The sequence below is a fragment of the Balaenoptera musculus genome, chromosome 5, assembly GCF_009873245.2.
Source record: "Balaenoptera musculus isolate JJ_BM4_2016_0621 chromosome 5, mBalMus1.pri.v3, whole genome shotgun sequence".
NCBI classification, from domain to species: domain Eukaryota; kingdom Metazoa; phylum Chordata; class Mammalia; order Artiodactyla; family Balaenopteridae; genus Balaenoptera; species Balaenoptera musculus.
The window spans coordinates 107,160,153-107,186,598 of record NC_045789.1 but is presented as its reverse complement, the minus strand read 5'-3'; the positions used below and the strand labels follow the sequence as shown (position 1 = coordinate 107,186,598).

The 26,446-nt window shown below is 35.7% G+C and overlaps 1 protein-coding gene across 8 annotated transcripts in view; it reads left to right on the top strand.

Moving 5' to 3' along the window:
• Positions 1–26,446, top strand: part of TBCK (TBC1 domain containing kinase) — a 249,778-nt gene that overhangs the window by 90,858 nt on the left and 132,474 nt on the right. For all 8 annotated transcript variants that reach the window (XR_005019963.1, XM_036852717.1, XM_036852718.1 and 5 more), the window contains one exon: positions 10,521–10,606. Coding sequence is in view for 7 of the 8 variants with exons in the window: in XM_036852717.1 (XP_036708612.1) it covers positions 10,521–10,606 (86 nt within the window). In the remaining variant the exon portion in view is untranslated. The remainder of the gene's footprint in view (positions 1–10,520; positions 10,607–26,446) is intronic.

Below are 26,446 nucleotides of genomic sequence, written 5' to 3'. Positions count from 1 at the left end.
AATGGATACAAAAACAAACCCCATCTATATGCTGTCTACAAGAGACCCACTTTAGACCTAGGGACACATACAGATGAAAGTGAAGGGATGGAAAAAGATATTCCATGCAAAAGGAAATCAAAAGAAAGGGGGAGTAGCAACACTCGTAACAGATAAAATAAACTTTAAAATGAAGACTGTTACAAGAGATAACGAAGGACACTACATAATGATCAAGGGAGCAATCCAAGAAGAAGATATAACAATTATAAATATATATGCACCCAACATAGGAGCACCACAATACATAAGGCAACTGCTAACAGCTATAAAAGAGGAAATCAACAGTAAGACAATAATAGTGGGGGATTTTAACACCTCACTTACACCAATGGGCAGATCATCAACACAGAAAAGTAATAAGGAAACACAAGGTTTAAATGACACAATAGACCAGATAGATTTAATTGATATTTATAGGACATTCCATCAAAAAACAGCAGATTACACTTTCTTCTCAAGTGCACATGGAACATTCTCCATGATAGATCACATCTTGGGTCACAAATCAAGCCTTGGTAAACTTAAGAAAATTGAAATCATGCCAAGCATCTTTTCTGACCACAATGCTATGAGATTAAAAATGAATTACAGGGAAAAAAACATAAAAAACACAAACACATGGAGGCTAAACAATACGTTACTAAATAACCAAGAGATCACTGAAGAAATCAAAGAGAAAATCAAAAAATACCTAGTGACAAATGACAATGAAAACACGACGATCCAAACCTATGGGATGCAGCAAAAGCAGTTCTAAGAGGGAAGTTTATAGCAATACAAGCCTACCTCAAGAAACAAGAAAAATCTCAAATAAACAATCTAACCTTACACCTAAAGGAACTAGAGAAAGAAGAACAAACAAAACCCAAAGTTAGCAGAAGGAAAGAAATCATAAAGATCAGAGCAGAAATAAATGAAATAGAAACAAAGAAAACAATAGCAAAGATCAATAAAACTAAAAACTGGTTCTTTGAGAAGATAAACAAAATTGATAAACCATTAGCCAGACTTATCAAGAAAAAGAGGGAGAGGACTGAAATCAATAAAATTAGAAATGAAAAAGGAGAAGTTACAACATACACTGCAGAAATACAAAGCATCCTAAGAGACTACTACAAGCAACTCTATGCCAATAAATTGGACAACCTAGAAGAAATCGGCAAATTCTTAGAAAAGTATAACCTTCCAAGACTGAACCAGGAAGAAACAGAAAATATGAACAGAACAATCACAAGTAATGAAATTGAAACTGTGATTAAAAATCTTCCAACAAAAGTCCAGGATCAGATGTCTTGACAGGTGAATTCTATCAAACATTTAGAGAAGAACTAAAACCCATCCTTCTCAAACCCTTCCAAAAAACTGCAGAGGAAGGAACACTCCCAAACTCATTCTATGAGGCTACCATCACCCTGATACCAAAACCAGACAAAGATACTACAAAAAAAGAAAATTACAGACCAATATCACTGATGAATATAGATGCAAAAATCCTCAACAAAATACTAGCAAACAGAATCCAACAGCACATTGAAAGGATCATACACCATGATCAAGTGGGATTTATCCCAGGGTTGCAAGGATTCTTCAATACACGCAAATCAATCAATGTGATACACCATATTAACAAATGAAGAATAAAAACCATATGATCATCTCAATAGATGCAGAAAAAGCTTTTGACAGAATTCAACACCAATTTATGATAAAAACTCTCCAGAAAGTGGGCATTGAGGGAACCTACCTCAACATAATAAAGGCCATATATGACAAACCCACAGCAAACATCATTCTCAATGGTGAAAAACTGAAAGCATTTCCTCTAAGATCAGGAACGAGACAAGGATGTCCACTCTCACCACTATTATTCAACATAGTTTTGGAAGTCCTAGCCACGGCAATCAGAGAAGAAAAAGAAATAAAAGGAATACAAATTGGAAAAGAAGAAGTAAAACTGTCACTGTTTGCAGATGACACGATACTATACATAGAGAATCCTAAAAATGCCACCAGAAAACTACTAGAGCTAATCAATGAGTTTGGTAAAGTTGCAGGATACATAATTAATGCACAGAAATCTCTTGCATTCCTAAACACTAATGATGAAAAATCTGAAAGAGAAATTAAGGAAACACTCCCATTTACCCTTGCACCAAAAAGAATAAAATACCTAGGAATAAACCTACCTAGGGAGACAAAAGAACTGTATGCAGAAAACTATAAGACACTGATGAAAGAAATTAAAGATGATACCAACAGATGGAGAGATATACCATGTTCTTGGATTGGAAGAATCAATATTGTGAAAATGACTATACTACCCAAAGCAATCTACATATTCAGTGCAATCCCTAGCAAATTACCAATGGCATTTTTTACAGAACTAGAACAAAAAATCTTAAAATTTATATGGAGACACAAAAGACCCCGAATAGCCAAAGCAGTCTTGAGGGAAAAAGACGGAACTGGCGGAATCAGACTCCCTGACTTCAGACCATACTACAAAGCTACAGTAATCAAGACAATATGGTACTGGCACAAAAACAGAAACATAGATCAATGGAACAAGATAGAAAGCCCAGAGATAAAGCCACGCACCTATGGTCAACTAATCTATGATAAAGGAGGCAAGGATATACAATGGAGAAAAGACAGTCTCTTCAATAAGTGGTAATTTATTGGGAAAACTGGAGAGCTACATGTAAAAGAATGAAATTAGAACATTCCCTAACACCATACACAAAAATAAACTCAAAATGGATTCGAGACCTAAATGTAAGACCGGACACTATAAAACTCTTAGAGGAAAACATTGGAAGAACACTCTTTGAGATGAATCACAGCAAGATCTTTTTTGATCCACCTCCTAGAGTAATGGAAATAAAAACAAAAATAAACAAATGGGACCTAATGAAACTTCAAAGCTTTTGCACAGCAAAGGAAACCATAAACAAGACGAAAAGACAACCCTCAGAATGGGAGAAAATATTTGCAAACAAATCAACAGACAAAGGATTAATCTCCAAAATATATAAACAGCTCATGCAGCTCAATATTAAAAAAACAAACAGCCCAATCCAAAAACGGGCAGAAGAACTAAATAGGCATTTCTCCCAAGAAGACATACAGATGGCCAAGAAGCACATGAAAAGCTGCTCAACATCACTAATTATTAGAGAAATGCAAATCAAAACTACAATGAGGTATCACCTCAAACCAGTCAGAATGGGCATCATCAGAGAATCTACAAACAACAAATGCTGGAGAGGGTGTGGAGAAAAGGGAACCCTCTTGCACTGTTGGTGGGAATGTAAACTGATACAGCCACTATGGAGAACAGTATGGAGGTTGCTTAAAAAACTAAAAATAGAATTACCATACAATCCAGCAATCCCACTACTGGGCATATACCCAGAGAAAACCATAATTCAAAACAACACATGCACCCCAATGTTCAGTGCAGCACTATTTACAATAGCCAGGTCATGGAAGCAACCTAAATGCCCATTGACAGACGAATGGCTAAAGAAGAGGTGGTACATATATACAATGGAATATTACTCAGCCGTGAAATGGAACGAAATTGAGTCATTTGTTGAGACGTGGATGGATCTAGAAACTGTCATACAGAGTGAATTAAGTCAGAAAGAGAAAAACAAATATCGTATATTAAGACAGGTATGTGGAACCTAGAAAAATGGTACAGATGAACCGGTTTACAGGGCAGAAGTTGAGATACAGATGTAGAGAACAAACGTATGGACGCTAAGGGGGGGAAAACCGTGGTGGGGTGGGGATGGTGGTGTGCTGAATTGGGCGATTGGGATTAACATGTATACACTGATGTGTGTAAAATTGATGACTAATAAGAACCTGCTGCATAAAAAAATAAAATAAAATTCAAAAATTCAAAAAAAAAAAAAGGATTCAACAGCACTTCTGTTTTCTCCATAAGCGTTGAATAAATCAAATTCTCTTCCCATTTGCTGTGATTCAGAGTTAGTATTTGTAGTTTGTAGGTTAAATGTATGGAGTCAATGAAATGTCATTAGAAATTTTAAGACTCACAATACATAAAAAAGACATTTTTAGCAAGACAATTATTAGAATAATACTGTATCTTTTTATTCAATGTATTCTTCAATTTTTATAGACAGAACAGTCAAAATTTTAAACTCAAGTTTGGTTTTTAAAAAAAATGCCATAGGGCTTATTTGTATTTTTCTTAATAATACAGTTTATAGTGTTTATTTATAATATATACCACATTATAAAATATTCCATATAACTTTTACAAGGATCATGTTTACAGTGAAATGTCTGTAATATATTAAATGTGCTTTTCAAATAATTTTGACTGTAATAAAACATTTGAGCAAAACACTCCTAAGCATATCTTACCAGAATCCACTTTCTATGTCTCACCTTAAATTACTTTGAAATAAAGAGTAATAGCATGCTACATGATACATAGCCACAGCTCTAATGTATAAAAGATACATTTAAAAGGAAAAATATATGCACCCTTTTTGTCTGATGGAATCATTGCCTTTAATATAGACCACAATAAATAAAATGGTCTTAGCTCTTTTTTTTTTTTTTTTTTTGGAAAAACAAGCATGAACCTGTAGTGTTAAGTGAACTTTCATATATGAAAGCCTGGAAATAATCTTTTTCCAAATTTGTCAGGCCTCTACAAGCATAGTGCTTAGCTAGATTCCTGTGCTTTAGGAAAGATGAAGCTATTTGGAGAATTCTCAGAAAAACAATTAGAATAGGACTTACAAAATGAGTTGGTTATGTTATTTATGAGATGGCTGGATGGTGCCTCACTAGATGGCCAGCTCTTACAGGGCCATATTAGATAGCTTCCATTACATTAACTTCTGTATTGGTTCGGTAGAGATTCCTGTTTTAACCTCTAAAAAGTTTCATTTCTCCACAAATTGTTTCATATTTCAAATAGATATGTGTTGAAAAAGATAAGTTTTCATACTTTTTAACTATGAACTTCTTTAATACACTTTGAAAAGGCTTATTATAGAAATAAGCAAGACCATATCTTATTTCATATATGGAAATACAAGAGAAACCACAGTGTACACAGCACAAATTTGGAGAGATTGGTCAGAAAGGCCAAAAAGACTCATATTTAGTTTGATTAATCAGTAATGTACTTTAACATTCAGTCTTTTTCCAAGGGATTTCATAGCCAAATATAGGAAATAAATGTGAAAATAACTAATTATAAGTCAATGAAATAAGTATACATATTACTATGTTAGCCCAGAGGAAGAAGTGAGGTGAGGTTATTTTGATTTTTTAACTTTGTTTTTGGTGGCAAAGGAAAGAAATGGCATGTCTGGAAAGGTTTCATAAGAGACAGGATACTTATTGACGAACTTGAAATTTGAGTAGGAATTTGTTTGGTGAAAGGGAGAAAGACATTCTGAAGACAGAGGACAATGAAAAGAACTGAGATAAAAAAAGTGCAAAATGGGCTTCCCTGGTGGCGCAGTGGTTGAGAATCTGCCTGCCAATGCAGGGGACACGGGTTCGAGCCCTGGTCTGGGAAGATTCCACATGCCGCAGAGCAGCTAGGCCCGTGAGCCACAATTGCTGAGCCTGCGCGTCTGGAGCCTGTGCTCCGCAACAAGAGAGGCCGCGATAGTGAGAGGCCCGCGCACCGCGATGAAGAGTGGCCCCCACTTGCCGCAACTGGAGAAAGCCCTCGCACAGAAACGAAGACCCAACACAGCCATAAATAAATAAATAATTTAAAAAAAAAAAAAGAGCAAAATGGATTGATAAAACAGCCAGTAGTCAAATCTGGTCCATGGAGCCAGAGAAAGAGGGATGGAGAGCTAAAGAATGAGCTGAAACAGTACAGTGATTATTGGTTGCCAAAGTTTATGGAAGAGCAATGATTTATTCTTCTTCAAAATGTGTATTTTAGGTTTGGAATTAGAAATACTCAGTTCTCATTTTATTGGTTTCCCTCTTTGATTGTCCTCCTGTCCCCCTGTGTTTTATGGTGTTTTAAGCTTTAAACTTCAAAATAACATTGATTTTGATTAGCATAAATACCACGTACACACTTTGTTTCCCATAGTTTTGGAAAACTCCTGTGTCATATGAAACCAATCAATTCAACAGCTAATTGTAATACTGCATATTCATTTAGTCATTTAATTGTCTCTACTGAGATGAAAAGTTTCTATATTCAATAGCAACATTAAATCTTCTTTGAAAACATGTGTGTTTTTTTTGTTTTTTTTTTTATAAATTTATTTATTATTTGTTTTTGGCTGTGTTGGGTCTTTGTTGCTGCCCGCAGGCTTTCTCTAGTTGAGGCAAGCAGGGGCTACTCTTCGATGCGGTGTGCGGGCTTCTCATTGCGGTGGCTTCTCTTGTTGCAGAGCACAGGCTGTAGGCGCTTGGGCTTCAGTAGTTGTGGCACATGGGCTCAGTAGTTGTGGCTTGCGGGCTCTAGAGCACAGGCTCACCAGTTGTGGTACATGGGCTTAGTTGCTCCACGGCATGTGGGATCTTCCTGGACCAGGGCTCGAACCCATGTCCCCTGCACTGGCAGGTGGATTCTTAACCACTGCGCCACCAGGGAAGTCCCAAAATGTGTTTTTATAATTATACTCTAATAGAACTTTAAACTTCTTTATTTTAAAGTTTTTCATAAAATAGAGTATTTATATGCTTCTAAGACTCAATGCTTTGCCTCTTACAGAAGAGAGAAAAATTATCTATTTAGTCAAGATGTCCTGTTCTGTTTTGGTTTTTAACCATGGTTCTATTAACTTACTATCTGCAGATATTTTTAAGAAGATAATACATTTAATTACTTCTGCTGAACTTAATATTCATAATCATTTTTGGCACTATCAAATTGTCCCCAGCAAATTTACCATCGAGTTGATAAAGTACCAACACATAGGAACTTTAAAAAATAATATACTGATTAAACAACTCAGGGTTGGCCCCCTAAGATTATCTATGATTATTAAAATTACTCTTAGATTCAGAACCTTAGAGTGCCAATTGGATTGAAGAAAATGGAGGGATTTGAAAGGGATAGATTGATTAGAGTTTCAGTGATATTGGAAAACAGGGTTATAACTTGCAAGACAGACATACTTTAAGGTATTGAAGAGAAAAAAAGGCAGGTTCAGGCCGGTGAGGAGAGGCAGCCACTTAGTTATTAAGGGTGGAAACTAATCCTTCATGGAAGATCCAACTATACCTTAATGTCATTTTGCACTTCAGAAAGAAACAACCCAGAAAACTGGCCTATAAAACATTTAAACTGTTGTTTGAAGTCACTGTACTATGTGTGGTGTTCACCAAAACGGCCACTGGAATTTCACCACAACATTCAGCATATTGTTACACTGTTTATAAAACCAAGGCATAGTCACACTTGAACCATTAGAAGATGTGGAAGTCAGAAAGGGAAAGATAGAGGGAAGTACCATATAAACTTGGGAAATAAAATTGGGAAAATTTCTCCAATTTTTTGTTTACTTGTATATGTTTATAAATCCTTTGAGGGCAAGGGCAGTATCTTCTTCACTGTAATGTCCCTAACATTTAATGTAGTGCCACACATAGCTAGGATGAATACATAACTAAATAGTGATATTTTTGAGGGTTGAAGGGGCAGTAAATGCACCAGACACTGAGTCTACCGTTGGCAGCTGGGACTCTCCCAGGTAAACTAGGATGTATGGTCCCACTACACACAGACATTCAATAAGTCTTTTAGGGGGACAAAGGAAGACAGGCATCAAAGTCTGAAGTCCAGTTGTCAAATGGGAATATAATATAAATCTCCTTTCTCATCCAACATTAGCAAAGAGAGAAGGAGAGTATGCAACTTCACTCTAAAGGTTATATATTTGGAAAAACAGTACATTGCATATTTCCAGTTTAATGCACATCTTTGTCATGGATGACTTTAATGATAGGATATTGGAAGACAGTAGGAAATACATTGAGCATTTTCAAGAATGTCTTGCATCATGTGACTAAGGAGGTATTTCCTGAGACAGAAAATGTTCTACCATTCCTAGAAATATTCCAAGATCTATTAAGTAAGCTGCTTGTAGATTTTTTTTTACTAGAGCTGGGTATCTGAGCAAAAAATAAAATGATTCACAAATATAGCCCTAAAAATTACCTTTCTCTTTCCTTTCTCTTCTTTTGAAACCCCCTCTTCCCATTTAGACATAAAGGTTGGTGCTTATTCTTGTGGCTTTAGACAGTAAGCCAAATTTTATAGCTGGCAAACTTCATAATGGGAAATAATCTAATTTGGGTTCATTTGCAGTAAAATAACTTTGACTTCTTTTGGGTGCCGTGAGTCTAATGTCACCAAATGATTTAGTTTGTGCACATTTTAGTTGACAAGAGATTTATGACTCTCTGCATATTTATCTATAGTTCCATCTTCAGGATAAACTAGCAGCCTGATGGAAAATTACAAATAGTTACAGAATTGAGAATGCCATTTTTGGTTTGTGAGCAGAGGACACCTTTTGCTTTAAATCTGTTGCCCATTATCCTTCATCTTCTCCTTACCCCTGCTAAGAGAATGAAAGCAGAAACACTGGTCGAAAAGGAAAAAATAAGGCTATCCATGTGTGGGACTTAATAAAATTTCATCTCTGTATCTCTTTTATGAAAATTTTTTTGAAAACAGATAGCTTATTTATAAACAGCTGCACAGAAATATGATAGTGTCGTATAAAATCCTTACACTGAATTCTTTGAGAATTGTCATTTAAAAGTATATGATAAATTTAAAAAACTATTCTATAGGAGAGGAATAAGAATTTTTAATATGGTGGGATTAGAAGGGAAAAAGACTATTTTCATTTTATATCTCATTGCGAAAAATTAAAAAGTATAAAGTTTCAGTAAAACAGAAATTTATATAAGACATGATTGTGTGCAAAAGTACAACATTAAACCTCACTTGAAGTTTAAGAGGAAATTTCATAAATACCTTGGGTTTTTTTTAAGAATAACATTTATCCTTACATAGGTCACCTATCAGTTAGAAAATACTGTTTTGGGGGTTATTATAGCTCTAGAGGCAAATCTTCATTATTATAAATCACAATTAGAGTATTTTATGAATATTTTAAAAGAGTCAGCAGTAATATCCATGGGATCTTTTATTTTGACTACCAGTCTGTTTTTCTGTAGCTCCTCTTAAATTCTCTCAGGTTGGTTTATAAATCAAAGGATATATGCATTTCAGTTTTTTTTAATTTGCTCTAAGGAACTTTTAAATTCATTTTTGAAATAACTTGAAATTTGACATAGTGCTGATATCATCAGTTCTGTCATATCTCCCCCTTAAAGAAATTTTTCTGAATGTAACAAACCACACTGTATCTCATTCCAGAGCTTATCCTGAGCAACCAAAACTTTTGCCAGCCTTGTAATTTATATTTACATATATGGTATACAATAATATGCAAAATAAGTGTATACACATATTTATGTGTGTACTTTATATATATATATACACATATATATTTGTGTGTATTTATATATGTATGTGTGTGTGTATATATATGTATGCAGTTATAACACATATATAAATCCAACCATAAGTGTTTGGCAGAATACAAGGAAAATGTTTTCATGATGGATTAGGTTTCTTCAGTAGATCCTTAATTAGCCATGTAATCCTACATAGTAATTATCTTTTATCAGGCTCAGATAAGAAAGATAGTTAATAAACTGGAGCATAGCTGTGGACAATTGCCTGAGGCATGATTTTCTAGTTTAAAATGAAGTGTGCTTTTTAAAGTTAGTAACTATATGGTTTCATCAACATAAAGTTGAATGCTTATGATTGTTGATGTTGCATACCTCTGGCTTCTACGTAAATTAGGACTATAAACATACCATTGCTAATTGGAAGGAGAAAAAAAGAAGTTAAAGAAAAGTTAAACCCAGAAGTTCCCTGGGCCTTAGGATCTGTCCTGGGTCTTCACTTTACTGGAACAAATGCATGTATCTGTATATGTAAACAAATTTGAGGTGTAATTATTCTATTTGTGACTGTGTTGTTCCTTATTTAAGTATCTGTTATACTTTCTGAACAATTAATAAATGCAAGACAGATTGAATATCACTAGACAAAATGATTTTGTTGAATTTAATAAGAAAAAATCATTCATCATGTGAATAATTTGTGATTCAGGAAATGAAGTGACAGCTCTGAAGGTAGAAAATAAGCTGTGGCATAGCTTTTAATGAAAAGCTTTGTTTGTTTAATAATTAGCCATGTTTGAAGTAGTAACAAAACAAAATAAAGTATGTTCTCTTCATGGAGAAGCCAAATCTCATTCAAAATGTAAATAAAACTGTAATTTATGTGGATTTAATGTCTTTATTTGAAGTACTATGTAAAAAAAAAATGATTGTCTTAAACTTTATTGTCATTTCAGAGTATCTGACTGTATTCTCTCAGATGATTGCATTCCATGATCCAGAGCTAAGCAATCATCTCAATGAAATTGGATTTATTCCAGATGTAAGTACTTGTTGCATTAATAGAAATGAGGTAAAAAAATAAAGCAGAAATTGGCAGCACAACAAAGTACTGTTTTTAAAGTTTTGTTGTCCTAAGAAGTCCATGTATCTAAACAAGTTCCTGCTACTAATTATAGTCTTTTGTTATAAAGTTTGTGTGGTTACCTTCCATATTCTCACTTTAAGTAAAGGAGAAGTATCTTATTTTTCTTGATACTATCAAATTATTTTTAAAAACCCGGTAGTGTGAGTGTTGTATTAAACTGTGATGTTAACAGTTTTCACTTGGATTTTTTGATATTCAGGCCTGTTTTTGAAGAAGTAGCAAATTTGAACTTAGTAAATTCTTAAGTAACTGCTTCTGTGTTTTGCTTGATACATTACCTTGGAAACTTTGCCAGATTTTGGCTTACTTCATTAGCTTCTTGGGTTCCTTATCAAACCGAAAGTCAGAGCTGACTGTCAAAGGTTAGCCAAGGTGTAGCTTAGCCTATTACTCACATGTAGTATGTGACACGGACTCAAACCTCTTTTAAAAGACAGTTGGAGTACAGTATCATAGGACTTCGTAAAACAAAACAAAACAAAAAAGAACCTTTTTGAGATAACAATCTCCTTATTCCATCTTAACCTTCTTTGTTTCCTGATCATACCTTTCCTCTTAAGGCTTATATCCAGAAACCCGTATGTTGATGGTAAGACTAGGGGTGAAAAATGTTTATATTAACACTACACTAATGCATTTAAAGTGTTAACAGTAACACTTACAGTATAAATACTTGCAGGGTGCTTTGAAGTTTAAAAATACTTTCACAAACATTTCATTTGATTCTCAAGACAAATCTGTAAGGTGTATGAAGCAAGTAATTTCAGCAGTTAATAGATAAGAAATTTAGCGTTTGAGAAGGTAACAAAACTAAATAGTCTTAGAACATAAAACTTTAACTGATGTCATTTGACAGCTGTCTGCCCCTAGTCTGGTTCATCTTCCAGTGGGAGAACAGAGACTAAAACATAGGTGTACTAATTCTAGTTCATTGCTCTGTGTGTTGCGCTGTAATTCTGTGATGTCATCATCAGGCCTAAAGTAGCCATCCTTCATATATACAGTGGTATTTGCTTCTAGGCCTATGGAGAAATACCTTTCATTTGAGTACATGGTTTGCTCAATGAGGGCTCCAAAAATTATATATACATATTATAAAACAAATAAAATAAGATCAAGCCCTATAATTATATATAGAGATAGAAAAGTTTGTAAAAAATTAACAAGTATATATATTATCATATTAAGTATTCATCTTTACATAACCCTACCTTTCCTGCTTCACATTATAAATGTGAGATATGGCATAAGACAATACTAGATTAAATCTTATGGCTAGAGTTGAAGAAATTATAAAGGAACTGATTGCCGAGTTGGTAATTGTTTTAGGGTTCTGAGGGAAAAAATACTATGATATAGACTTAAAAAAAAGGATAATTCTTTTTAAAAACTTCCCTTGAAAACACCTAATTGTGCTCAGTGACTAAACAGAAAACTACACTGATTTAGTCAGAGTTTTAGATTGAGAAGAATCATTTATGTAGAAAAATATGTATGGAATTATAAAGATAGTCTGATAAAATCCTTAGACATATTCATGAACATAGATAGTATTAAAAATCACATATGGAAAAATAACTTATCTTGGCTTAATCAGAAAAATTAAACTGTGAAAGTGTATGGTATATGAGAAGAGGCAAGCAAAAAACATTGTTAAAAAATAACGTGGACATATATTAAGTGCTTACTGTGCACTAAGCACTGCTCTAACCATCTTTAAGTACTCCTCTAATCCTCACAAGTTTGCAATCTAATTAAACAATGACTATTAAATATTTATATGTAAAATCAATTTGGGAAAGGCTAATAGCATGATGGAAGTAAAATTCTAGATAACAATAACATGAAAGGTAAGAGTCAGTGGGATTTCAACTTAAAAGTGTTCTAATGATTCTGTATCATTTGAGGGGAAAGTAAATATGCTCTTTATATTTAGACATCAAGTCAGGCATCCTTTCAGATCTGGGATTTGATTTTACCCTACTCAAAAGCTAATAAATGAGCCTGGTACTGTTTCATGGGTATTGGCAGAAAATCCAAGACTCCTGTGTCAGAGACAAAGGACTTTCTCACTCACAGCACAGCAAGCAGCATGAGCATTAGCATATTTGTCTTGATTTCCCTTGCTTCCAAATCCCATAGAGACGACACAGAGGATCCAGATGATACCTGCATAATGCAGTGGATTGCGTTATAGGAGAGGAACTCCGAGTTTAGGGAACTTGATTTTTTTTTTTTAATGGATAGTAAACATATCTTCCCTTTACTCTGGAGAGAGAAAGAAAGAAAGAGAGAGAGAGAGAGAGAGGCTATCTTTTTCTCTGAGGCTATAAGAAAACCTGTCTGTTGCTGCAAAAGGAGACTCTATCTCTATTTACTAAGGCTATTTTTATACAAACATCGTTGAAACTATACTGCAGAACAAAGGGCAGTTAGTGTCTCTGCTCACAAGAAATGTAGAAGTACAGGAATGCATATTAAAATTTTAATGGTACTCACTAAAAGAATAGAAAGAAAATGTATAACTTTTAAATGGAATGGGGGAGTGTGGAACAAAGGAAAGTCATCCACCCCTTTAAAAACATAGAGAAAACACAGAAACAGGGTAAGCTAAGTAGATTACCTAATAAAGGAAATTTTTAGATATTTTTAAAAATCCATCTATATGCTATTTATGAGAGACAAATGTAAAAATTTAAGGATATTGGTCAAAAAGGAGATTAAAAAAATATGAGGCAAATATTAACCAAAAGAAAACTAATGCAGTGATATTAATATAAACTAGTAAAACAGAAAGCACAAAATAAACTCATCCAGATATGGAATTTGGTATATGACACAAATGGCTCTATAAGTCAATTTGAAAAGATTATTCAATAAATGGCCCTGATGCAATTGGGTAACTATATGGAGAGAGGTGGGAATCAAAGCCAACCTCTCACCATACATGAAAATAAGTTCTAGCTTGCCTAGAAGACATACATATGGAATGTCGTATTTATAATTTCCATCTAGGAAGGAATTCTTACAGAAGTTATAGAAAGTACAAAACATAATATTTAAAGAAGCGAGAATTAGAATTGAGGAATGGTAGAAAGGGGCTTTCCATTATATTGGAATCTATAATGTACTATTTTGCTTTAAAAATTTTTCAAAGCATTTGTGACAAAATGTTAGTTAATGTTTGTTAAATCTTAGCGGAGGGTACTTTAGTGTTTGTTAAATGTGCTGCTATATAAGGTGAGTTAATTATTTAATAATTCAATAATTTTGATACAATATCTTTATTCTATTTAGCTTCCCTCTCCATTATGACCCTCTCCTATAATTACTGGGGTATTTTTGTATAACTTCTTGTAAAAGCTTCAATACTAGTAATGCGAAAGTAATATTGATTCATATATATAGTGTGATTAGTTTTATGAGACATTCATAAGTCACATGGGGTGGGGGACAATTCCTTGTGGGTTGAGAATGTCCAGTATGTGGCAAATACTGAGCATCCCTGGCCCCCAGCCACTGATTGTCTATAATAATCCCCTAATCATTGTGACAATAAAATGCCTACACGTTATTTCTGAAAAATGACTCTACATGTATTTCCAAACATCCTCTAGGGAACACTTCTATCACTATTGAGAGTCCTAGAGTTAACAAAAGAGAAGTTAGGGGAAAGAGAATATATCTTAACCTGGAGGAAATTCCCTTTTCTATGACTATTCTTTTGTCACAGAGAAAGGGCAAAAGGAAAGATATTTAACACAGTTAAAATGTTAATAGGAAGATTGTTTTTTGTTTTTTGAAAACTTGATTTTTTGTGTGTGTTTTGTTGGCCTGTTTCTCAAGTTTGGGGATAACATTAAAATGTTGAGGCTATTTTTTTTTTTTTTAGGCTATTTTTAAATTTAATTTTGCAAACAGATATGATGTTTTTAACGTAGAGATTATTGACAATGAATAGTGGTGGGAGAGGTATGATGAAATGGAGAATTTTTCTAACATTTTTCTTATTCTATTAATAATCACATATTTTTAGTTACATGTCATTAGTTTGTATGTGCAGTCTTGCTTTCTTTTTTTTTTTTCCCCGAATTATTGCCTTCAGCATTCTACCTTTAAGATGATTGCTTATGTTACACAGCAGAAACTAACACACCATTGTAAAGCAATTATACTCCAATAAAGATGTTAAAGAAAAAAAAAAAAAGATGATGGCTTAAGTGACTTTCTGCACCTCCAACAACAATACAGGCTAGGATTCATCAAGGGCAAATGTGGACACTTTGGTAATGAGATCCCAAACTGAGTTTCCTGCTCAATAACTAATCCTATCAAAGTAAGCCCTCATTAATCTTCCATCATTAAAATGCAGACTCCTATTGCAGGAAAGATTGTGATTTCTGGCTCCTTTCCATTTGCCGTGGGTCACAGAACTCTGAATACTGAGTACTGCTGAAGCTTGAATAGTTAGGAATATTGTGCACTGATGTGATGCTTAGATTATATATATCATGGTAGTTATGCGATTTCCATATAAATAGGGTGAGTAATGTGTATTTGGCAAAATTGGGGCCAGAGTGATTTTTATCATTTCTGTCTTGGTGTATGTTCTGCTTCTGAAAACATACCAGGCCTTTGAAGTGAGAACAGGAAAGTATGCTTCTTCATTCTTAAGGAAACTATTTTTCTGAAATGCTATAAATAACATTCAACCTGCAAATTATGAAAAGTTGTCCGGTGGCCAGTAAGAGAAATGATAAGGGCTGTATCTCAGTACTATATGTGCCTCTTGAACCTACTGTCTGCTAAAGATAAAGCTAACAAATTCAGTGATAAGCAAGTATGCTGGCAAAACCATTGTCATTTAACTACAGTCTTAATGGATGCTTATACTACTACTGATTTTCTCCCTCCCTAAAAGTTTATCACTGTCATTTTCAAAATTTATATTGAGCTGAGTTTGTACTACCAAAAATGTGAAAGGATTTCTCAGAAATATTTATGTATTTATTTGTTTGTTTTGTTTGTTCATTTGTTCCTTCATTCATTCCTGGCCTTCATGTTGTTATTGTTACATAAAGAAATTTTAGGTTTTAATCTAAAGAGGAGATTAGTGACAAAGAGCTTTTTAGATTTTTATCAAGTGTGGTTACAGGGTAAATTAGGAAGTTGCACCCTGTTTAGAGTCTCCCATAACAAGAGTCCCCACTAACCTGTTCTAATCCATCTGTGGAGTGCCAGGATGTGTCATTTGTCTGGCTATTGCTGTTTTCCCTGACTTTAGTCCTAACCCCATTCTCCTGACCTTGGGTTCTTTAAAGCCCTTGAATACAAAAGGCTTACTGAGCTCTCTTTCTTACGATAGAGCTTAATTACCTTTCAGAAAGGACTCATATCTCAGAAGCCAAAGACTTATTAATTCCATAGGCAATGACAAAGTAATATTTTGGTATCTTCTTGCTAAGAACACATACATACAAGTTAAGTATCCAGCAAGTTTCCCTCTTTAGTAAATCCTCACTCTGTTTTCAATCTAATGTATCCTTATACTGGTTGAGAGACAAGTAAAAGGAAGTATATGCTTAGTGAAATAAGTCAGACAAAGACAAATACTATATGATACCACTTATATGTGGAATCTAAAAAATAATATAAATGAATCTATATACAGAACAGAAATAGACTCACAGACATAGAAAACAAATTTATGGTTACCAAAGGGGAGAGGGAGCAGGGGAGGGACAAATTAAGGGTATGGGATTAACAGAAACAAACTACTATACATAAAATAGGTAAGCAACAGAATTTACTGCATAGAACAGGGGATTATACCCAATATCTTGTAATAACCTATAATGGAATGTACTCTACAGAAAACAAAAGAAAACAAACCTGAATCACTGTCCTGTACATCTAAAACTAACACAATGTTGTAAATCATCTGTACTTCAATTTTTTTTAAAAAAAAGAAGGATGTATGGTATGATGCAGCAGTTCTCAAACTTTTTGATTGGTCTTAGGACCCATTCACGTTTTTAAAAATTATCAAGTATCCCAAAGAGTTTTTATGTGGGTTTATATCTCTTAGTATTTACTGAGACATTTTAAAAATTATGTACTTATTTATTTAAAAATGACAATAATGAAACCATTGCATGTTAACAAAATAACATTTTTCTGAAAAATAATTGTTTTCCAAAACAAACAAAAAATAATGGAGGAGTGGTACTGTTTTATATTTTTGCAATTTCTACTTAATAGAGGAAAGTTAGATTCTCATACCTGCTTCTAAATTCAATCCGGTTGCAATGCCTTGTTTTAGTTGAAGTACATGAAGAAAATCTGGTGGCCCTACATGGGCATGTTATGGCAAAGGGCCTTTTCAGACAGTGGTAGTTTCTTAAAGCTTCATTGCAATGTACAATCTAAAACTATATCAATGAACTTTTCAGATTCTTTTATATTCAAGTTCATCAATCTATCTTGCACTTTGAATGGCTCTTTTACCCATACATGATTTTGTAATGTTGTGCATTGGTCATTTAGAAAATACTGGTGCACTGAATTATGCAGATCTTTCAACTATGAGACATTTTATTATACAATATCAAAAAAATCACATTCGTTAATATCACCACTGATCTCATCCAAAAAGTCATTAAGTATTGGGAAGCTGCCAAGCTAACAGTGGCAGATACAAGTTTTCCAAAATTCTAATCTTCACCTGACAGCTAGAATTGTTTCTTGAAATGACAGGTTCACTTCATTTTTGAGAAATATCTGCCAAATATCCAAACCTGAAAAAAAATATTGTTTTTATGTCATTCTTACAAGTAAAAAATGGCATTTCTTGAAAAAAACACCTACATTCACTCATAGCTGAAATGATTGCCCAAGTGCTTTTTTCTCAAGACAATCTTTTTTTTTTACACTAAGCAACAGATTTTTTTTTTAAACATCTGTATTGGAGTATAATTGCTTTACAATGGTGTGTTAGTTTCTGCTGTATAACAAAGTGAATCAGCTATACATATACATATATCCCCATATCCCCTCCCTCTTGCGTCTCCCTCGCACCCTCCCTATCCCACCCCTCTAGGTGGTCACAAAGCACCGAGCTGATCTCCCTGTGCTATGCTGCTGCTTCCCACTAGCTATCTCTTTTACGTTTAGTAGTGTATATATGTCCCTGCCACTCTCTCACTTTGTCCCAGCTTACCTTTCCCCCTCCCCGTATCCTCAAGTCCATTCTCTAGTAGGTCTGTGTCTTTATTCCCATCCTGCCCCTAGGTTCTTCATGACCATTTTTTTTTTGTTTTTAAGATTCCATATATATGTGTTAGCATACGGTATTTGTTTTTCTCTTGACTAACTTCACTCTGTATGACAGACTCTAGGTCCATCCACCTCACTACAAATAACTCAATTTCGTTTCTTTTTATGGCTGAGTAATATTCCATTGTATATGTGTGCCACATCTTCTTTATCCATTCATCTGTTGATAGACACTTAGGTTGCTTCCATGTCCTGGCTATTGTAAATAGAGCTGCAATGAACATTGTGTTACATGACTCTTTTTGAATTATGGTTTTTTCAGGGAATATGCCCAGTAGTGGGATTGATGGGTTGTATGGTGGTTCTATTTTTAGTATTTTAAGGAACCTCCATACTGTTCTCCATAGTGGCTGTATCAATTTACATTCCCACCAACAGTGCAAGAGGGTTCCCTTTTCTCCACACCCTCTCCAGCATTTACTGTTTGTAGATTTTATGATGATGGCCATTCTGACTGGTGTGAAATGATATCTCATTGTAGTTTTGATTTGCATTTCTCTAAGGATTAATGATGTTGAGCATTCTTTCATGTGTTTGTTGGCAATCTGTATATCTTCTTTGGAGAAATGTCTATTTAGGTCTTCTGCCCATTTTTGGATTGGGTTGTTTCTTTTATTGATATTGAGCTGCATGAGCTGCTTGTAAATTTTGGAGATTAATCCTTTGTCAGTTGCTTCATTGGCAAAAGTTTTCTCCCATCCTGAGGGATGTCTTTTCGTCTTGTTTATGGTTTCCTTTGCTGTGCAAAAGCTTTTAAGTTTCATTAGGTCCCATTTGGGTTTTTTTTTTGTTTTTATTTCCATTTCTCTAGGAGGTGGGTCAAAAAGGATCTTGCTGTGATTTATGTCATAGAGTGTTCTGCCTATGTTTTCCTCTAAGAGTTTGATAGTGTCTGGCCTTACATTTAGGTCTTTAATCCATTTTGAGTTTATTTTTGTGTATGGTGTTAGGGAGTGTTCTAATCTTTTACATGTAGCTGTCCAGTTTTCCCAGCACCACTTATTGAAGACACTCTCTTTTCTCCATTGTATATTCTTGCCTCCTTTATCAAAGATAAGGTGACCATATGTGCGTCGGTTTATCTCTAGGCTTTCTATCCTGTTCCGTTGATCTATATTTCTGTTTTTGTGCCAGTACCATACTGTCTTGATTACTGTAGCTTTGTAGTATAGTCTGAAGTCAGGGAGCCTGATTCCTCCAGCTCCATTTTTCTTTCTCAAGATTGCTTTGGCTATTCGGGGTCTTTTGTGTTTACATACAAATTGTGACATTTTTTGTTCTAGTTCTGTGAAAAATGCCAGTGGTAGTTTGATAAGGACTGCATTGAATCTGTAGATTGCTTTGGATAGCATAGTCATTTTCACAATGTTGATTATTCCAATCTAAGAACATGGTATATCTCTCCATCTATTTGTATCATCTTTAATTTCTTTCATCAGTGTCTTATAATTTTCTGCATACAGGTCTTTTGTCTCCTTAGGTAGGTTTATTCTTAGATATTTTATTCTTTTTGTTGCAGTGGTAAATGGGAGTGTTTTCCTAATTTCAATTTCAGATTTTTCATCATTAGTGTATAGGAATGCAAATGATTTCTGTGCATTAATTTTGTATCCTGCTACTTTACCAAATTCATTGATTAGCTCTAGTAGTTTTCTGGTAGCATCTTTAGGATTCTCTATGTATAGTATCATGTCATCTGCAAACAGTGACAGCTTTACTTCTTCTTTTCTGATTTGGATTCCTTTTATTTCTTTTTCTTCTCTGATTGCTGTGGATAAAACTTGCAAAACTATGTTGAATAATAGTGGTGAGAGTGGGCAACCTTGTCTTGTTCCTGATCTTAGAGGAAATGGTTTCAGTTTTTCACCATTGAGGACGATGTTGACTGTGGGTTTCTCATATATGGCCTTTATTATGTTGAGGAAAGTTCCCTCTATGCCTACTTTCTGCAGGGCTTTTATCATACATGGGTGTTGAATGTTGTCGAAAGCTTTCTCTGCATCTATTGAGATGATCATATGGTTTTTCTCCTTCAATCTGTTAACATGGTGTATCACACTGATTGATTTGCGTATATTGAAGAATACTTGCATTCCTGAGATAAACCCCACTTGATCATGGTGTATGATCCTTTTAATGTGCTGTTGAATTCTGTTTGCTAGTATTTTGTTGAGGATTTTTGCATCTGTGTTCATCAGTGATATTGGCCTGTAGTTTTCTTTCTTTGTGGCATCTTTGTCTAGTTTTGGTATCAGGGTGATTGTGGCCTCATAGAATGTGTTTGGGAGTGTTCCTCCCTCTGCTATATTTTGGAAGAGTTTGAGAAGGATAGGTGTTAGCTCTTCTCTAAATGTTTGATAGAATTCTCCTGCGAAGCCATCTGGTCCTGGGCTTTTGTTTGTTGGAGGATTTTTAATCACAGTTTCAATTTCAGTGCTTGTGATTGGTCTGTTCATGTTTTCTATTTCTTCCTGGTTCAGTCTCGGAAGGTTGTGCATTTCTAAGAATTTGTCCATTTCTTCCAGGGTGTCCATTTCATTGGCATATAGTTGCTTGTAATAATCTCTCATGATCCTTTGTATTTCTGCAGTGTCAATTGTTACTTCTCCTTTTTCATTCTAATTCTATTGATTTGAGTCTTCTCCCTTTTTCTCTTGATGAGTCTGGCTAATGGTTTATCACTATTGTTTATCTTCTCAAAGAACCAGCTTTTAGTTTTATTGATCTTTGCTATCGTTTCCTTCATTTTCTTTTCATTTATTTCTGATCTGATCTTTATGATTTCTTTCCTTCTGCTAACTTTGGGGTTTTTTTGTTCTTTCTCTAATTGCTTTAAGTGTAAGTTTAGGTTGTTTATTTGAGATGTTTCTTGTTTCTTAAGGTAGGATTGTATTGCTATAAACTTCCCTCTTAGAACTGCTTTTGCTGCATCCCATAGGTTTTGGGTCGTCGTGTTTTCATTGTCATTTGTTTCTAGGTATTTTTTGATTCCCTCTTTGATTTCTTCAGTGATCTCTTAGTTATTAAGTAGTGTATTGTTTAGCCTACATGTGTTTGTATTTTTTACAGATTTTTTCCTGTAATTGATATCTAGTCTCATAGCATTGTGGCCAGAAAAGATGCTTGATACAATTTCAGTTTTCTTAAATTTACCAAGGCTTGATTTGTGACCCAAGATATGATGTATCCTGGAGAATGTTCCATGAGCACTTGAGAAGAATGTGTATTCTGTTGTTTTTGGATGGAATGTCCTACAAATATCAATTAAGTCCATCTTGTTTAATGTATCATTTAAAGCTTGTGTTTCCTTATTTATTTTCATTTTGAATGCTCTGCCCACTGGTGAAAGTGGGGTGTTAAAGTCCCCTACTATGATTGTGTTGCTGTCGATTTCCCCTTTTATGGCTGTTAGTATTTGCCTTATGTATTGAGGTTCTCCTATGTTGGGTGTATAAATACTTAACAATTGTTATATCTTCTTGGATTCATCCCTTGATCATTATGTAGTGTCCTTCTTTGTCTCTTGTAATACTCTTTGTTTTAAAGTCTATTTTGTCTGATATGAGAATTGCTACTCCAGGTTTCTTTTGATTTCCATTTGCATAGAATATCTTTTTCCATCCCCTCACTTTCAGTCTGTATGTGTCCCTAGGTCTGAGGTGGTCTCTTGTAGATAGCATATATACGGGTCTTGTTTATGTATCCATTCAGCCAGTCTGTGTATTTTGGTTGGAGCATTTAATCTATTTACATTTCAGGTAATTATCGATATGTATGTTCCTATTACCATTTTCTTAATTGTTTTGGGTTTGTTACTGTAGGTCTTTTCCTTCTCTTGTGTTTCATGCCTAGAGAAGTTCCTTTAGCATTTGTAGTAAAACTGGTTTGGTGGTGCTGAATTCTCTTAGCCTTTGCTTGTCTGTAAAGGTTTTAATTTCTCCATCAAATCTGAATGAGATCCTTGCTGGGTAGAGTAGTCTTGGTTGTAGGTTTTTCTCCTTCATCTCTTTAAGTATGTCCTGCCACTCCCTTCTGGCTTGCAGAGTTTCTGCTGAAAGATAAGCTGTTAACCTTATGGGGATTCCCTTGTGTGTTATTTGTTTTTTTTCCCTTGCTGCTTTTAATATTTTTTGTGTTTAATTTTTGAGTTTGATTAATATGTGTCTTGGCGTGTTTCTCCTTGGATTTATCTTGTATGGAATTCTCTGTGCTCCCTGGACTTGATTAACTATTTCCTTTCCCATATTAGGGAAGTTTTCAACTATAATCCCTTCAAATATTTTCTCAGTCCCTTTCTTTTTCTCTTCTTCTTCTGGGACCCCTATAATTCCAATGTTGGTGCGTTTAATGTTGTCCCAGAGGTTTCTGAGACTGTCCTCAATTCTTTTCATTCTTTTTTCTTTATTCTGCTCTGCAGTAGTTATTTCCACTATTTTATCTTCCAGGTCACTTATCCGCTCTTCTGCCTCAGTTATTTTGCTATTGATCCCTTCTAGAGAATTTTTAATTTCATTTATTGTGTTGTTCATCACTGTTTGTTTGCTCTTTAGTTCTTCTAGGTCCTTGTTAAACGTTTCTTGTATTTTTTCCATTCTATATCCAAGATTTTGGATCATCTTTGCTATCATTATTCTGAATTCTTTTTCAGGTAGACTGCCTATTTCCTCTTCATTTGTTAGGTCTGGTGTTTTTTGCCTTGCTCCTTCATCTGCTGTGTGTTTCTCTGTCTTCTCATTTTGCTTAACTTACTGTGTTTTGGTCTCCTTTTCACAGGCTGCAGGTTCTTAGTTCCCGGTTTTTTTTGGTGTCTGTCCGCAGTGGCTAAGGTTGGTTCAGTGGGTTGTGTAGTCTTCCTGGTGGAGGGGAGTAGTGCCTGTGTTCTGGTGGATGAGGCTGGATCTTGTCTTTCTCTTGGGCAGGTCAACTTGTGGTGGTATGTTTTGGGGGGTCTATGGCCTTATTATGATTTTAGGCAGCCTCTCTGCTAATGGATGGGGTTGTGTTCCTGTCTTTCTAGTTGTTTGGCATAGGGTGTCCAGCCCTGTACCTTGCTCGTCGTTGAGTGGACCTGGGTCTTGGGGTTGAGATGGAGATCTCTGGGATATTTGCGCCATTTGATATTACGTTGAGCTGGGAGGCCTGTTGTGGACCAGTGTCCTGAACTTGGCTCTCCCACCTCAGAGGCACAGCCCTGATGCCTGGCTGGAGCACCAAGAGCCTGTCATCCACACAGCTCAGCATAAAAGAGAGAAAAAAAAGAAAGGAAGAAAGGAAGAAGATAAAATAAAATAAAGTTATTAAAATAAAAAATAATTATTAAAAAAAAACTTTAAGTAATAAAAAAAGGACAAACTGAACCCTAGGACAAATGGTAAAAGCAAAGCTATACAGACAAAATCACACAGAGAAGCATACACATACACACTCACAAAAAGAGGAAAAGGAAAAAAAATTTATATATTGTTGCTCCCAAAGTCCACCTCCTCAATTTTTGGATGATTCGTTGTCTATTCAGCTATTCCACAGATGCAGGGTACATCAAGTTGATTGTGGAGATTTAATCCGCTGCTCCTGAGGCAGCTGGGAGAGATTTCCCTTTCTCTTCTTTGTTCGCACAGCTCCCGGGGTTCAGTTTTGGATTTGGCCCCGCCTCTGCGTGTAGGTCGCCTGAGGGCATCTGTTTCCACCCAGACAGGATGGGGTTAGAGGAGCAGCTGCTTCGGGGGCTCTGGCTCACTCAGGCCGCGGGTAGGGAGGGGTACGGAGTGCGGGGTGAGCCTGCAGCGGCAGAGGCCGGCATGACGTTGCACCAGCCTGAGGCACCTTGCATTTTCCCCGGGGAAGTTGTCCCTGGATCATGGGACCCTGGCATTGGCGGGCTGCACAGGCTCCCAGGAGGGGCGGTGTGGAGAGTGACCTGTGCTTGCACACAGGCTTCTTGGTGGCGGCAGCAGCAGCCTTAGCATCTCATGCCTGTCTCTGGGTTCCGCGCTGATAGCCGTGGCTCGCGCCCATCTCTGGAGCTCCTTTAAGCGGTGCTCTGAATCCCCTCTCCTCGCGCACCAGGAAACAAAGAGGCAAGAAAAAGTCTCTTGCCTCTTCGGCAGCTGCAGACTTTTTCCCAGACTCCCTCCCGGCTAGCCATGGTGCGCTAACCCCTTCAGGCTGTGTTCACATAGCCAACCCCAGTCCTCTCCCTGGGATCCGACCTCCGAAGCCCGAGCTTCAGCTCCCAGCCCCCGCCCGCCCCAGCGGGTGAGCAGACAAGCCTCTCGGGCTGGTGAGTGCTGGTTGGCACCGATCCCCTGTGCGGGAATCTCTCCGCTTTGCCCTCCGCACCCCTGTTGCTGCGCTTTCCTCCGTGGCTCCGAAGCTCCCCCCCTTCTGCCACCCGCAGTCTCCGCCCCTGAAGGGGCTTCCTAGTGTGTGGAAACCTTTCCTCCTTCACAGCTCCCTCCCAGAGGTGCAGGTCCTGTCCCTATTCTTTTGTCTCTGTTGTTTCTTTTTTCTTTTGCCCTACCCAGGTACGTGGGGAGTTTCTTGCCTTTTGGGAGGTCTGAGGTCTTCTGCCAGCGTTCAGTAGGTGTTCTGTAGGAGTTGTTCCACATGTAGATGTAGTTCTGATGTATTTGTGGGGAGGGAGGTGATCTCCACGTCTTAGTCTTCCGCCATCTTGAAGCTCCCTCTCAAGACAATCTTTTACTTCAGTGCACAGTGCAAGTACTTTATGCATACTTCCAATTTTGTCTCATGGAACATTTTAAAAGATATTTAACAAAATTAATAATTTTTACTCCTTCACAAGAATATGACTTCTATACTTTTGTTCCACTACCTTGATTTGTGATGCGGTGCCAGCAGTTTTATTCACCAGTGGTTTTTGCACCATTAGCACAAATGTTAACATAGTAAAAAAGAGCAAAAACATCTCAGTATTGTTATAAAAATAGCTTTGAAGTTTGGGGCCCCTGAAGGGTCTTGAAGATCCCCAGAAGTCTGTGACCACAATTTGGGTAAGCACTCAGACATTGGTGTCAAATGGGGCAGGGTTCTCATCCGGACTCTTCAACTTACTAGCTAAACACTTAAGTTAGTTTTTCTTATCCACAGTCCTCTTAATGTTGATTATAATAAATCTTACCTCTTAGGATTATTGTGATGATTAAATGAGATAATACATATAAACCGTTTAACACAGTTCCAGGTACATAGTTAGTATTAAGGGGTTAACCATTATCGGTGTTCTTGTTTTGCTTATTAGAATCTGTTCATGTTGCACTGTTTCTTTGGTTATGTTAATATGATTTACATTTAGAAAAGCATTATATTACAAGCTATAATGGATATATTATTTTGCTGCATTAGTTAACGAACACTTTGCTGGAGGAAATATGATACTAACAACAATAAAGACTTTCTTGTTTGTCCGAGTTGGTGAGATTGCTACTACATTTTAAATTTTAACCTTTTTTATTGCTTGATTTTTAAGGTACTTTTCCATCTCCCAGAAGGTGTTACATAGCACGTCTTATAGATTCAATACAGTCATTAATGTGCCAGGCACTGTGTTCCATACTACTTTGTTTTATCTACAAGAATGCAGTATTTATTGGCTGCTTTATTAAGATAAAGATTAGAAACAGATAATCTTTTGTTTCTGGGTTACTGGTTCACAAAAATATCAGAATGTAATTTTTTTCTATTTAAAATATTCTAAAGAGTTGCTCTGTAAATCACTGTTATCATATAGATTTATAATTCTCACCTCCTGACTTTTGTCCCCTTGTTGCTGGTTATGAAGGCAGGTTTTGTACTTGCAGATGTTTCCCCAAGATTATAAGAAGTTAGGAGACCAGGAGTACTGTTAAATAAGGAGAGCTGTTTATTACCGCTTTTGCCTGTATTATGTAGTTTTTTTATTTATGTGAAACTCTTTCCCATTCCACCGAATTTATCCTGGTTTAACATAAGCCATCATCTTTGTTCATCGTTGAAAAAGCTAACAGTCTTTTGAAAATGAGTAACACAATGGAACAATACAAATGTTTTATGGGACATATTCTTGATTTTCAAGAATTTTCCTTCTTATCAAGTCATGTTATTTTATATGTGGTTAAGAAGGCAATAGAGAGTCAGATATAGACAAAATAAAGGATCTTGTAGAATTTGAAAAGTTGAGGGAAAAGATTTTATGTAAGAATTTTTGAAATTTTGTGAACTCAGAGTAGTTGACATGGGATTGAGGAATATTGATTCTGAGAGCCAGCAGGACTGGAAATACTTTAGCCTTCTTCGTCTGTGCCTTGCCTTAATTGAGTCTACCTCGACCTGTGAAACATCATGTACAGTTCCCAGTGCTCAGGATTCTCTTCTCTTTACCTTCCACTCCTATCTCCTGGT